This window comes from Channa argus, chromosome 1, assembly GCF_033026475.1.
Source record: "Channa argus isolate prfri chromosome 1, Channa argus male v1.0, whole genome shotgun sequence".
Classification (NCBI taxonomy): Eukaryota; Metazoa; Chordata; class Actinopteri; order Anabantiformes; family Channidae; genus Channa; species Channa argus.
In genome coordinates, this window is record NC_090197.1 from 5,013,942 (window position 1) to 5,027,389 (window position 13,448).

The 13,448-nt window shown below is 44.5% G+C and overlaps 1 protein-coding gene across 3 annotated transcripts; it reads left to right on the plus strand.

Moving 5' to 3' along the window:
- The first annotated feature begins 359 nt into the window (after positions 1-359).
- Positions 360-9,855, plus strand: LOC137136026 (uncharacterized). 3 transcript variants are annotated; one of them, XM_067521117.1, is made up of 3 exons: positions 360-830; positions 1,072-1,291; positions 4,053-9,855. In XM_067521117.1, exon 3 carries the CDS (start codon positions 4,496-4,498, stop codon positions 8,615-8,617), a length of 4,122 nt encoding a protein of 1,373 aa, XP_067377218.1. In that variant the 5' UTR covers positions 360-830; positions 1,072-1,291; positions 4,053-4,495; the 3' UTR covers positions 8,618-9,855. The 3 variants fall into 3 exon arrangements, with proteins under 3 accessions (XP_067377218.1, XP_067377132.1, XP_067377313.1); XM_067521031.1 differs by having other exon boundaries at positions 1,078-1,291; XM_067521212.1 differs by having other exon boundaries at positions 1,208-1,291.
- Positions 9,856-13,448: the final 3,593 nt, after the last annotated feature.

The following is a 13,448-nucleotide window of genomic DNA, read 5'->3' on the forward strand; positions in this document are numbered from 1 at the left end:
GCACAGTAAACAAACAGATGCACGCTCACTCACTCACACGCACGTGGCAGCAGTAATACTTTTAATTGAATGCAAATGAGGCTCATGGCAGCGCATGACACACACCTTGCAGCACGCGCCGTAATGATATCTTTATTGACTAATTACCAATTCACACACTTGGTGTGAAAACACACACGTTGTGCATAATGACATACAGTGTCAGAATGCACAGTGATTTCTTTTCCAATGGCGTACACACACACACACACACACACAGTTATTTATTCATGAGCATCATGCAGCTTAGGATCCATATTCTGCAAACACAGGAGCAGAGGTGGATGTGATGTGGGTCTCGGCCGAACACGCCAACCTGTGCCTGGCTCTACCCGGAACCATTATGTAGACAGGAAACTACCATTTTAACACTAGCAGCATCCGAGGAGCCGTCGTCTGCAGAGGGGGGGGGGACACTAAGAAGTGAGACGGGGCGGAAAACAGGCAGCCGAGGAGAAAAGAAGGGGAAAACACGACGGAAACAAAACAAAGGCACCGTGTGGCTGAAGAGCAGCAGCGAGCCGGCCGAGCCGCGCAGCCCGGGCTGCACACAATGGACATATCAGGGTCGGGCCAGCGGAAATAGTTTTTGTTAGAGAGCGAAAAGCAGCCCTGCCTGGGCCGATGGGGAGCCAGGCCTTTCAGTGTGTTTTTCCATGGATGGAGAAAAAGGCCCCGCTGTCGGGCAGCGCCGACCCCGCTCTCCCGCCGCACTTCTACCTCCGTGCGTTGACTCGTTTCACTCCGCGCGTGTGAGCCGGCTTCGCCCGCTGACATCTTAACGCTCCAAGGTAAAAACGTAACCCCCGAATCCAGCAGGAGAGTCTGCGGGCTAATTTGCTAGCTGCCGAGCTAAGCTGGGCTAAGCTGCTAGCACGCTAGCACGCTGCTATGCAGCCTCCTTTATGCCAGTTTAGTCATAATTATCAGCTCCAAACGCGGTTACATGTATTTTGCCTTATTTTATTTTACAACACCGCGTCTGTTACTGCTAAAGTGAGGCTCATTTACTGTGTTTTTCTCTGTTTCGAGCTGCAGGATTTGGACAGACACTTAACGATAGCTAGCTAGCTGGGTGATTGATGGATGCTACCAGACTCCTGTGAGAGAGTGATGGCAGGAATTTGCATCCGGCTAACCTGCTCGATCACCGGTACATCTGTTTCAGATTGTCCTGACCCGAAGTCAGCGGTTGTCGGTGGAGGAAGCAGACTGTCCCAAAGCCGGGAGCGTCAATCCCGTGGATCAGCCGGTAAGATGCAAACAACATGCTGCACGACTGCGGTCCACATTGTCCCAACTACCTGTGAGGTCAATTAGCATCACTTTGCCTCTTCTGCATGTTCTCAACACTTTGCATGTTGATTTTGGGAGAATTTAGTGGAGCTCGTACCGTTTTTAAACTTTGCTCGTTGTGGAGCAGAAATTGCTTTTTGCGGAATCTGCAACTCCGGCTGAAGGCATGTGTCTGCAAGGAAAAGTGTGTGTGTGTGTGTGTGTGTTTTTTTTTGTTTTTTTTTTTTTTTTCCTTCAATCACGATGCAAAGTAAACGTTTCTGCCTTGTGATTTTATAAAATGCTGTCTGTAAAGGAACAAGCAACGTGCAGCTTCATGGATAAATAATCGTAATCGGTTATTGTTTGCACCAGTGGATGATGGTGATGCAGCAGCTGAAACATTTCATCCAGTGAAGGAAAAAGAATCCAAAGTTTGTTTCATTCAGGGTTTAGGCTTATATTAATATGCAGACATATAATCACTATTGCTTTTACTGTTAGTTATGAGGCCCAGCTTTGCCACATTGTAACGGCAAATCATTTGCAGTTTTGTGTTTTTAATTCCCACAAACATTGATCTGTTTCAAATATGGTCAAAATCCCACTTATTACAAACTTAATCAACTTTTTCATGTCACCGTTTATGTAAGAGGTGACATTCAAGGCAGTTCCACCAGAGGTTTCTGGAGAATATTTGACAGGTACAGAGCTTTAAATAGCAGGAGTTTTCAGTATTACCAAGAAGTAAACCACTGTTAAGTTACAGTGTTGTGTTTATTATCAGTGCTGTATTTCAAAGATCAACATTTCATAGTTGTCCCCGGTGTTGCTACGCCAAACTCCAGACTGTACTCAGATGTGACAGGACACATGAGGATGTTTGGCTCCTCTGGTTTCTGTCTCAGGAGAGTGCTCTGCGCACAATCACAGGAAGGTCGGAATTAACCCCGGTTTCTAAAAAAGAAGTGTATCTCAGAAAAAGGCAGGAAATGTACACAACATAAATTATTTCTGTTCTGGCCTTTTATGCAAATGAACTGCCAACTTGGGCTTGGGGGCCCATGGGTATGATGTTATTCCTGGCACCTGCCAGATGTTTTAGAGAACTGCTAATGGGTTGATAAAGGCAGTTAAAGTAGGTGGTATAGGACCTTGAATCTTACGTAAACCCCAAACAATTACCACTCCTTCCTCCAAAGCAGTTTTAAAGGCTCCCTGTCTTTCCCCCAACATCTTATCAGACGAACACGTTGCCTCCGCAAAACCGAATCACGACCTTAATCGTAATCGTTTTACATGATGTGCAAGAACTTTGAGTCGGAATCATGTTGTAAATGACGTGAAAAAGACGAGCAAAGGCACATCGACACTCTGTCCACCCATGCCATTGTTCGGAAAAAGAAAATCAGTCTTATGTGTCACATGGTCCATTACCCATCAGGCCTCTTCTACTGGGGGATGCCAGCAGCTGTTTGAAAAGAAAACTGGAGCAATATCCTGCCAGCTTTGTCCGCTTCAATGTAAACCAGCGAATTAATAGCAAGTTACCAGCATCACTGTCTTTACAAAGGGCCAGATTGAGAAAGAACCAAAATAATGAGATTTTCTGCAGCTTTTATTTCCCTCATACACCAACGACACTGTCCACATCCTTTTTTTCCTGACATTTGGTGTGTTTGTGTGTGTCTGTGTGTGTGCGTGCATGTGCGCGCGCTATGAGCTGCCATGTTAGCCTGCAGGGGGTGGACATGAGTCTGTGGCATTTTGGTAATCTGTTATCCACTCTCACTGGTGTCCCGAAAACTTTGAAAAGGCCAATTAAGAACAATGTCATTGCTGATAAATCTAAAATACAATAAGCATATGAATTATCCTTTCTCTCCATGACCTACAGTTAAAACCCAAACATGTGCTCTTTTAACTCGTATAAATTAGTCGTTTAACTAAACTCACACTGAATTTAAGTGTGAAGAAAGTGGACGTGTAAGTTACATTTAAACATGTAAATTTTTCTGTTTTTAATGATCATCGTTATCATATACAAAATACACCAATAGAGACATTAAACAATTTAAGGGATGTGAAAAGTGTAGTAAACTGGAAAATGAGTCTTTCTCGCACTAAAACTGACAGTTATTAAATTATCTTAAAACTCTCCCGTAAAAGATGTGTTAAAAAAAAAAAAAAAAATCGTTGCTTTGTACAAATTAAAGTTTACTGTATCCATTTGGTATCAGGTTTGCTGGGTTCAAGCCATCTGATGTTGGAAAGGCAGCTGAAGACAACATTTTACCAGGTTGATTGAACACTCCATCAAAACTAGAACACTTTCCAACATTTCCAGGGTTGTACAAAAATAACAGCTGCTCAAGCTTGTATGGGGGCATTCACTGTGAGGGGGGTGGGGGGGGGGGGTCAGATCAGTGACCCAGTTTCCACTGAGCTCCAGCATTGTCCACATGCTCGTAGTTTTTAAAAAAATAAAAGTTATAAAACTACAAGCTCTGAGAATAGTTCACGCGAGGGTAAAGATTTGAGTTCCGCTGACCAAACCAAGTGCTTTGTGTTTTCAACTGACTTGTTTATTCAACCAGATCTCTTTTGAGACATGGCATCTAGCAAAGCCACAAAACGTCATGCACCGATGTCATCCCCCTTTTTTGTAAAAAGTCACTAAATCACTTTATTTTATTATTATTTTTTCATTAAACTTTTTTTCTCTCGTCTTTCCTCAGGCTCCCCATGTATCTCCATGAAGGAACAGAAGGGCAGTGAAGCAGTGGTTCACATACTTCACTTCACTGGGCTACTGACTACCGGCATACGGTTATGGAATACTTTATAGAAACACTACAGACTGTTTTTTTTTTTGTTTTTTTTTAAGTAAAATTTAGTATATTGCCTATTTATGACCCCTTTAGTATCATCGCACAGAAGCACTTGAAGGCTTCACTTTCGAATGGATAGGAAAAATACACTTTTATGTAAGGAAATCCAACATTTGCTTTTGGTGGATTGCAGCAGCTTGTTGGAGTTTTGGGGTAGAATCATAGCAGGACTACCTCTGAAAATAAAACCTTATTAGTTTCATAAGGGGTTAGTTTTTTTTTTTTGACTACGGACTTGGTGCACGGGGTAGTTGTTGCCCCGGGACACTTTGCAACAGCTGCGTTGGGAGATGTTCCAGTTCAGCAAGTACCCCATGGACATTCTAGAGATGCTGAGTGGACACCAAGCCCATCAATTTAAAGGCCTTGGATTAGAACGACAACTGAGCCACCAACAGCAAGTCCAACTGCAGCATCAGCAGCAGCTCCAGCAGCAGCACCAGCCCTCCGCTGACACCTCTGGAAGCCTCCTTTCTGGCCTTGGACTTGGATCCCTGCAAAGCTCTCGGAGTAACGCGTTCGCTGACTCCTCGTCATTGTTCGCCAAAATGAGTGCTCCTCCACCATCCATCTCCCATCAGAGCCAGTCGTCGTCCTCGTCTCACAGCTCCAGGAAGTCGAGTAAGATGAACAGCAGTAGCAGCAGTGGGAGTGCCTCATCAGGTTACCCTCAGTTTCTGCGGCCTTTTCATCCGGCCGAGGCTGCGCTGGCCCAGGAGCAGCTTCACTCTGGGATGGGGCGTTTTGACTTTGGTGGAACCAGCAGTGCAGGAGGCGCAGGGGTCATCGGAGGTGTCGTCACACCTGCACCCCCACCTCCTCCACTGCATCCAGGTCTCTCTGTCCCCCAGCCCTCCTCTGGTCCCTCCTCTTCCTCGCCATCTCCCTCCACCTCTGTTTCTGCCTCCAACAACCCCTCCGGCACTACTGCAGTTCCCTTAGTTGGCCAATCTGACCCCCGCAGCCTCCACCAGCAGTTCAGCTGCATGCTTGCTGCCAACCAGTACTTTCTCTCTGGGGTCCCCACCAACAGCAGCCTGGAGCAGTTCCTCGTCCAGCAGGGAACTCACAACCACCTGGGCTTGGGCCTCAGCCAGGGGGCTACTGAGTCAAACTCAGCCCTGGCACCTCCCCCTGCCCTACACTCCTCTCACAGCCACAGCCACACTGCTCCACAGCCTCAGCAACAACAGCAGCAGCTGACACCTCATGCCTTATCTCATCCACACAGCCACACTCACCACCCACATCCTCTCCACCCAGCCCCCCAGCCTGCCCCACTGGGTGGTTTTGATTTCCAAGGCATTCCTGTCCTCTCCTCAAACCAGATTGCATCGCTAATGCAACAAGAGGCTGGCCTTCCCCTCCCTCTCCCGCTCCACCTGACCCTCTCTAAAGATGATACAGCAAAGTCAGGGGACACTTCGTCTACATCTACAAGTGGAGGAAGCAGGAGGAAAAAAGCTATGGCGGGTTACCTACCGCAGAGGAAAACGGACAGTACTAGCCATAGCAACAGTTCGAGTGGGCACAGTCAAAGTTCCTCCTCGATCCTTGTGGGAGGAGGATCTGGGGGTGTTGGGATAGGTGGCATCGGAAGCGAGCCCCAGCACTCCTCTCTCCTCTCGTCGTCCTCACAGCAACAGCAGTCATCTTCCACTGTCTCGTCCTCCTCATCTGCCCCTTCTTCCTCAAACTCCACCTCTGTACTTGTAGCTAATGGTAATCAACAGTTATCCAAATCCCAAGAGAGCCACAGTAATGGCTCCTCTGGCCAGCCCGAACCAGAACCCCTTTACCACTGTGGTGAATGTGGTAAAACCTTTACTCACCTCTCCAGCCTTCGAAGGCACCTCCGCAGCCATGGTTTGACACCAGAAAGTCGAAGCAGGAAGTCAGACTGTAACTCTCCCAGTCCAGAGAGGATATTCTGCTGTGGAGAGTGTGGGAAGAGATTTAAAAAGAGGGGTCACCTCATTCAACATAGTGTCACACACTCAGAAAACCGGCCTTTTGTCTGCAGCATCTGCCAAAAGTCCTTCAACCGTCGAGAGTCCCTGACGAGACATGAAAAGATCCACGACGAGAAGCCTTTCCGCTGCCCAGCTTGTGGGCGTTGTTTCCGTGAAAGCACCTCCCTACTTAACCATGCTGCTTCAGGTGCCTGTGGCAAACCTCCCCGGAGTTCAAAAAACAGGGCCAACACCAGAGAGGGTGCATCATCCAATACTAGCAACAGTAAAATGGGAAGCAGTGGAAACAACAGAGTGGGGATTTCAAACAATGGTGCAGGGATGGCTAATGAGAAGTACACAACAGATTATTCTAGAAGTCGCTACCCCAACCAGTCATCCTACAACAGCGTTGAAGACTACAGACGATCGCAGTCCTCATCTCTGTACTCATCAGGGAGTACACTAGCCAGTGAAATGACAAGCCAAACTCTCCGTAAAGCCCCTTTAGCTCCAACTCTTCATCCCCACCCTCAAAGTCAGCAACAGCACCACCATCACCAACAGCAGCAGCAGCAGCAGCCGCCGCCACCTCCACACCTCCCTCTCTCTTCTCTGTTGGACGATTCAGAGGACGAAGTCACCAGCAGCGCAATGTCGGCCATCGCAGCTGCTGCCGCAGCCTCTTGTGATATAAATGCAGAGGGCCGAGAAGGTGAGAGAAGGGATATTATTGGTGGCCTTCTGGGGGGGTTGGGGTTTGGTAACATGGGTGGACCATCATCCACATCCACTCTTAACGGTTCCACCATTCCTTTAACCCATCCCAGCCTGCCCCACTCAAAGCCCAGGAGGCCAAGGAAGCCCAGAGAGAAAAGGGACCCAAACACCATCATCAGAAGAAGGAGGAGCCCCGCACCTCCAGGAGACGGCTCCGAAAGACCATATGGCTGTCAGCTCTGTGGGAAACGATTCAGAAGGGCGGAAACCCTCAGACGCCACAACCGTGTCCACACGGGGGAGAAACCTCACGCCTGTGATGTGTGTGGCAAAATGTTCCGTGAGCCTTTCCACCTCACCAAGCATCTGACTGTGCACTCTGGTCAAAAGAACTACAAATGCAATCTGTGTGGAAAGATGTTTGCCTACGCGCAGAGCTTGGTCAGACACGGGAAGCTGCACAGGAAAGGGGAGATTGACAACCAGGGGAGGAGAGTAAAAGGTGCTGCTGCTGCCATCAATCAAGTTCCCAACTCCGGAAACTCTGACTACTTCTCATCTTGCTCCCAAGGAGAAAAATCTCCGACACATGGCACCCCTTCGCAGAGACTGTACACCTGCACAGTATGCTGGAAATCATTTCGACACTACTTCCACTTGACGGCGCATCAACAGACAGTCCACGGGGGTGGCGTGGGGCTGGAGAAGTCCTTTCGTTGTGAAGTATGTGGCAAAGCCTTTGCCTACTCCAACAGCTTAGTGCGGCACAAACTGTCACAACACGGCATTGACCGCAATGGTCAGCGTGTAAACCAGACCCAACCCTCCGGGTACTCTCCTCTTTTCTTTGATTCAGGACCAGGTTCCAACTATGCTGGCTCATCTCACTTACAACAGGGGGCCTCTGGGCAGCAACAGCAGCAGCAGCAACAACAGCAGCAGCAACAACAACAGCAGCAACAACAACAACAGCAGCAGCAGCAACAACAACAGCAGCTGCAGCAGCACCCTTTTCACTACCGCTCAAAAAACTTCCAAAAGAGGCATGGACAGACAAAAAAGCACAGAAAGAAAAAAAGGCGAGTGGTAATCCACAGCATCATGAGAGATGGAAAGCTGGTGGGTGTCCCTCTGAGTAAAGACACTCGCAGGAAGCTGATGATTTTGAGGAAAAAGAGGGCCAGACTGCAGGCGCAACTCAGCAAAAAAAAACTCCTGGCCCAGCTGAGGATAAAGGGTGGTGTTATGAAAGTGAAATCATGGTGCGGAGGAGCGGTCAGAGTCACAGGGCTCACTTCTATGGACATCCCTGTCAAGCGCTTCCCCTGCCCAATTTGCCCCAGCACCACATATGCCAAGCAGGGTTCTCTGCTGGTCCACCACGCCATCAAGCACCCACCCAGAAACTCAGGCCGCCACGCCCGACTGAGATGCCAGGTGTGTGGGAGACGCACCAGCTCCTTACACAAAGCCTTGAAACACAGGGGCCAACATCTTAAACAAGCTGCATTCCAATGCCACAAATGCCGACACAGTTTCTGGAGCCCCCTGCTCCTGACCCGCCACAAGTTCTCCTGTCGGGGGATGACCACCGGCAGCACGGCTGGGAACTGGGGGCTGATGAAGATTAAATCTCCATCTCATGACCAGTCTGATAGTCACCCTTCACCGACGCAGCTGACAGTCCCGGCTCTGGTCCAGCCTGAGAGATCAACAGTTCTGACAGATTACAGTCAGTAAAAAAAAAAAAAAAAAAAAAAAAGGAAAAAAAAAAGGTTTTCTAGTCTAGACTGTTTTTGATGTTTATTTTTTTTAAATAATCCAAGAAGCAAGCAAGAGCTAGCAGGTTTTTAACAAAATAAGAGGTAGGAGAATGGGGATGGTTTAGTGTAACTGCCGTAATATCCCCAAACCTGTCCTTGAATAGATCTGTATACAGTCCTAACATACTACAGCAGAGGTGGCCGATTTTAAATTATTTTGTGGACTTGAAAAGACCCAAAATAAAAACCAGCCTCTTTATTTATCTCCTCCTCCAAAGGTGAGGGAACTCACCACGTGACAAATTGAGTAGCACCAGTTTAAAACATACGTTCATCCAGTTTCCTTTCCATTAAGTTCTCGTTCTATTTAATTTTCCCATTAGCAGTGTTTGGATTTGGATGTCTGTCGTAGACTTGAGCTACATTTAGCGTCGGTTTATTTTCTCAAATTGTGTTCGCATTATTCACAGGTAAACAGTATAGTCCGTGTCTCTTGCTCTGTATTTGTGTTTGTTACCCCAGTGGAGAGTCTCACTCTTTATATTGAGATGAGATCTGCCCTCAATAGAAAATTATCTAAAGATTAATCCTGACCTGACAACAACCTAAACAGTAAATGGGTGTGATGTCACAAATAGTAATACTAGTTGCTGAAGTGACAGAAAAGGGACAAAGCAAAGTGTTGGTGAACTTTTTTTTTTTTTTTTTTTTTAATTATACACTACTTTTGTCATTTTTGGAGCCATGAATGGAGGGAAAACATGACTCAAACTGTTAATGTGTTCAGGATTTGAAAAGGACAATAGAAATAACCGGAGTGTACTGTACAATTCGTATTATATTTTATTATATATTGATTATCTGCTGTTTTTTACTCCAAGTATCCTTTCTTTATCATTGTTGGTATTGTACGGGTGGGAGGGAACAAGTCGGGGACTATCTTTGTAAAAGAGCGGGATGAGTATATGTATTAATGTGATATCCAACCCCCCTTATCCCCGTCCCCCTTTACCTGCTCCCACATTGCCACAGTTAAGCCCAACTTTTTGTAACAAAACGTGTACACATAGTTCATTACTTAGGTCCTGTCCAGACGTGTTTTTTCTTTTCTGTAAAACTAAAACATGTAATATTATTACTAAATTACTATCCTTTTCTTTGCCTAAAAGTGAGTTGTTGGAAACCCTCAAATCAAATAAAAAATCTGAAATGTTATGTTCCCTGTTGGGTTAAGTTTGTTAAAATGTCATCATTTACACTTGTCTGGTTGTGAGAGATGTTGTGGTGATGCTACTTGCAGGACGTCGTATTCGAAGGAACTTGTGCATTTAGACAAGTAAATACACAATGTGACTTATTACTTATGGGGAAATATTCATGTGTATATAGTATTTTGCTGACATTTTAGCATGTTCAGCTGGCCTGAGCAATTGGAATTCAAAAGCTTTGCCTTTATTTAGCAATGAAACAGAATTTCCATGTGGTTTTTCATTGCATGAATATTGGCCCCTGGGTATCATCGGTGGAAGGGCCCATTTTTTTTTTTTAGGCTAGTTTGCATTTTCTTCTGAAAGCTTTTTCTGTTTTTTGTTGGGATGATGTCTGTTGTTTAGCTGTGTGTTTTTTAAATTTAGTGTGTGTTCACTGTCTATTTTGGATCATGATGTGTTTGGGTTTTATTTTGTCTTCATTTTTGGCAAATTTGTGTTAGTTTTAGGCCCTTGATGTGTATTTTGGGGACGCGTTCGCTGTCGGTGCTAGCTACACCCTTGTTGCTGGCCTCCCGGCCGGTTTGGTGTAGTCGGTTACGTCAGGTGCATCTGTTCATTTGTGCATGAGACTACGCCCACTGGCCGTTCAGCTAGGCAACTTTAGCAACTTCTCCTGTTGCAACTTCTTCTTAGACATTTGCTTGCTCATAAACCATGTGCAGTAAGCCAGAACGTTGTGAAAGGTTGGTAACACACTCCAAGGCCTTTACTCAGGGTTCCCCTAATGCCTGAAGTGTAATATACTAATAATCTGTTTTTTTAAAAGGTTTTGTCGAAGTTATTATTCTAGGAGCAGATGAACCGTTCATCCACAACATTAAGTACTGGAGTGCATTTTAAGAAGAGCTGGTTCTAGTGTTTTGGCCTCCGTATTTAAAATTGATGTAGCCAAAACTGTAGAACCACCTCTTCTTACAATACGTATGTATGACCTCAATGGGAAACAGTAGAATTATCACCTTTCTGTCAGTTTCAACCTAAAAACTGTGAAATGATAAGCTTGTAAAAATATGCTGAATTGGTTTGCATCACATTGTACAGGTGGTCACAATGTGCCTGATCAGTGGACTCACAACGTGCTGTGTATCAGATCAGAATCTGAACATTATTCACTAAACTGCTGCCATTAAACTGTTTACCCATTTCCATAGACTCCAGCAGGATTCAGCGCTAACAACTTGAAACCCCCAACACGCCACTCTTTCGTCCACCCCCTCAAAGCTTGTTTCAGATAATTAAATACTCGTGTAGATTGTTATGCACGCTTTCCACCTACAGGAACGCTGAAGAGGTTTCTCTCTCCGAGGCACGGATACATCTGTGATGGGAGGACAGGTGCTGTGCGTCTTCATGCACTCCGGTGAGCAAAGCATACCTTTCTGGATACGTGGATCTTATGTCTCTCGCAGCTTTGTCCTTCCGACTTCTGTTTTCACTTGTACTCTGGTGTATTTGCCTGCAACACAGGAAAGAGGGCAAACATTCTACCGAGTTACATGGTTGTAGTTACATTTTTGGGAGAGTACACAGCTATGCAGTATTTCTGAAATATATTGCATGAATTGAACCTTAACTGTTTTTGTCTCAACATGCATCTCCTGCTGAAATTAACAACTTTCCGCTAATATGATCTTCTTTCTTCACAGGATGGCAGTCTACCATCTTTGTTTGCTCGCAGATACTCCTTGAAACTTTGGATCTTTAGTTATATAAATTGAACACTTTTTAAAAAATGTTTAAAGGGGGGGGACACTTTTTAGTAATTACAGTATTAATGTAGTAGAGTGGAAATTTGAATTTTATACAATTTCCAATTGAAAACCTTCAAACTGCACCTACTGCAAATACTAAAGCAAACGTCCTCAGCTGCATTTCAGCAGTTCCAGTAAGGACTGATGCAGAGGGTTTCATCTATAAATAACTAAAACCTCAGTGCAAAACCAGTTAAAAAAACACGAAATGTTTTTCCTTTCTTTCACATGAATCATCTGACAACCCCTCACATCTATCTGCACAGAGGCAGTAGGCCCAAGTGTATAAAGAGTTTAACACTACCTCCACCCACAGCGCTGCTCTGTTGATGCACTGTAACAATCTAATCCAGTCATGTCTAATAATAAATGTGTCACAGAGGACGTTTTACTGCAGGAACACTTGGAAGGACAATGAACTTTGCATTGTGAGCATTTGTACTTCGACCATTGTGGCGTGGTTGTGCGTTGCAGACCAATAGCCACAAGATGGAGCCAGTGAGATGTGATCTAATTTATGGCTGCTTGCCCAAGTCTGCAGGCGCTGGAGGAAAGGAACAAGTTTCAATTCGAAACGCCTCATAAAACTCATATCACGCATTAGGGGATCCAAGCCTTTGTTCCACATTTTCCTCTGATGCGTGCCAGCGTACACAGGCCCCTTGCCTCTTACTACGAGGACATGCCTAACATGTTTATTTACCTGTATCTGTCAGCAGAGGGGACCTCTTCTCGGAATTGGTCCCACAGTGCTGCTGCTTCACATTCAAGAATCAGTCCGATTAGTCTCAACAAGAAACGTGTGGGTTCGTATGTTTACAGGACATTTTTCCGGGTTTAGCTTTCACTTTGGTCTGCACAAAACTATTAGACCTAAATAACACAAAACAAAACGGCAGTGCAGCAGATGTATGTGTTTACTTACATGTCGGAACAAATAAATGTCACTTTTAGAAAGATTTTATGGTTTTTTTGAAATCTTAATCTCTGAACTGTAGTATAGATTAAAGCGGCAGCAAACAAATGCTCAAAAGTATTGGTGTATCTAAATACAATACTTGCTGCTACTACGATACTAGGCTACTTAGCCACAACATCAACACTGGTGGTCTTAAAAATGTCATGGTGGACGAGGGTCTGCATGTCCACGCTAAGCAACTCTAATACACTGTGTGCAGAGGTGCTACAAGTACAAAATTCTTCACTACGAATACCACTTAACATTTTGTATTCAAATAAAATTACTAAGCAGATTTTGTAAATTTTATTTGGTGTACAAAAAAAATGCATCATGGTAATTATTTACGAACAAAAATAAGGGTCAAAGATCATGGTTAGTAAAGGTGGAGTTTATATTAGTTTGCAATAGTTTTATGTTAAAACCACCAGGTGGTGTGAATGTTGTGGCTAAATTTTTGGAACATTTCCAAAACTTTTTTTTTTTGCTAATGTTTAATTTTGTCTTAATGAATTACTAGTAACTTCTTGTTAGTCACTTAAATCTAGTACTAAATGTTTAGATCACATTTTCAATGCAATAATTTCTTATTGGCATATACTATTTAGAAATAAATTCATTGTAATTGTAGATATTGACATTATATGTTTTATATCTACTAATATGAAAACATTTAGTATCACTTAATAAAACCGAACGTTGGCAGATTGTGACAGCTTAATTTAATTTTTTTGTTTTTTTAAATTATTTTGCATTCAATTTTTTATCCGGTGCTTTAATACATTGTTGATAACATTTATTATAAATAAATACATACTTGATGTGAAA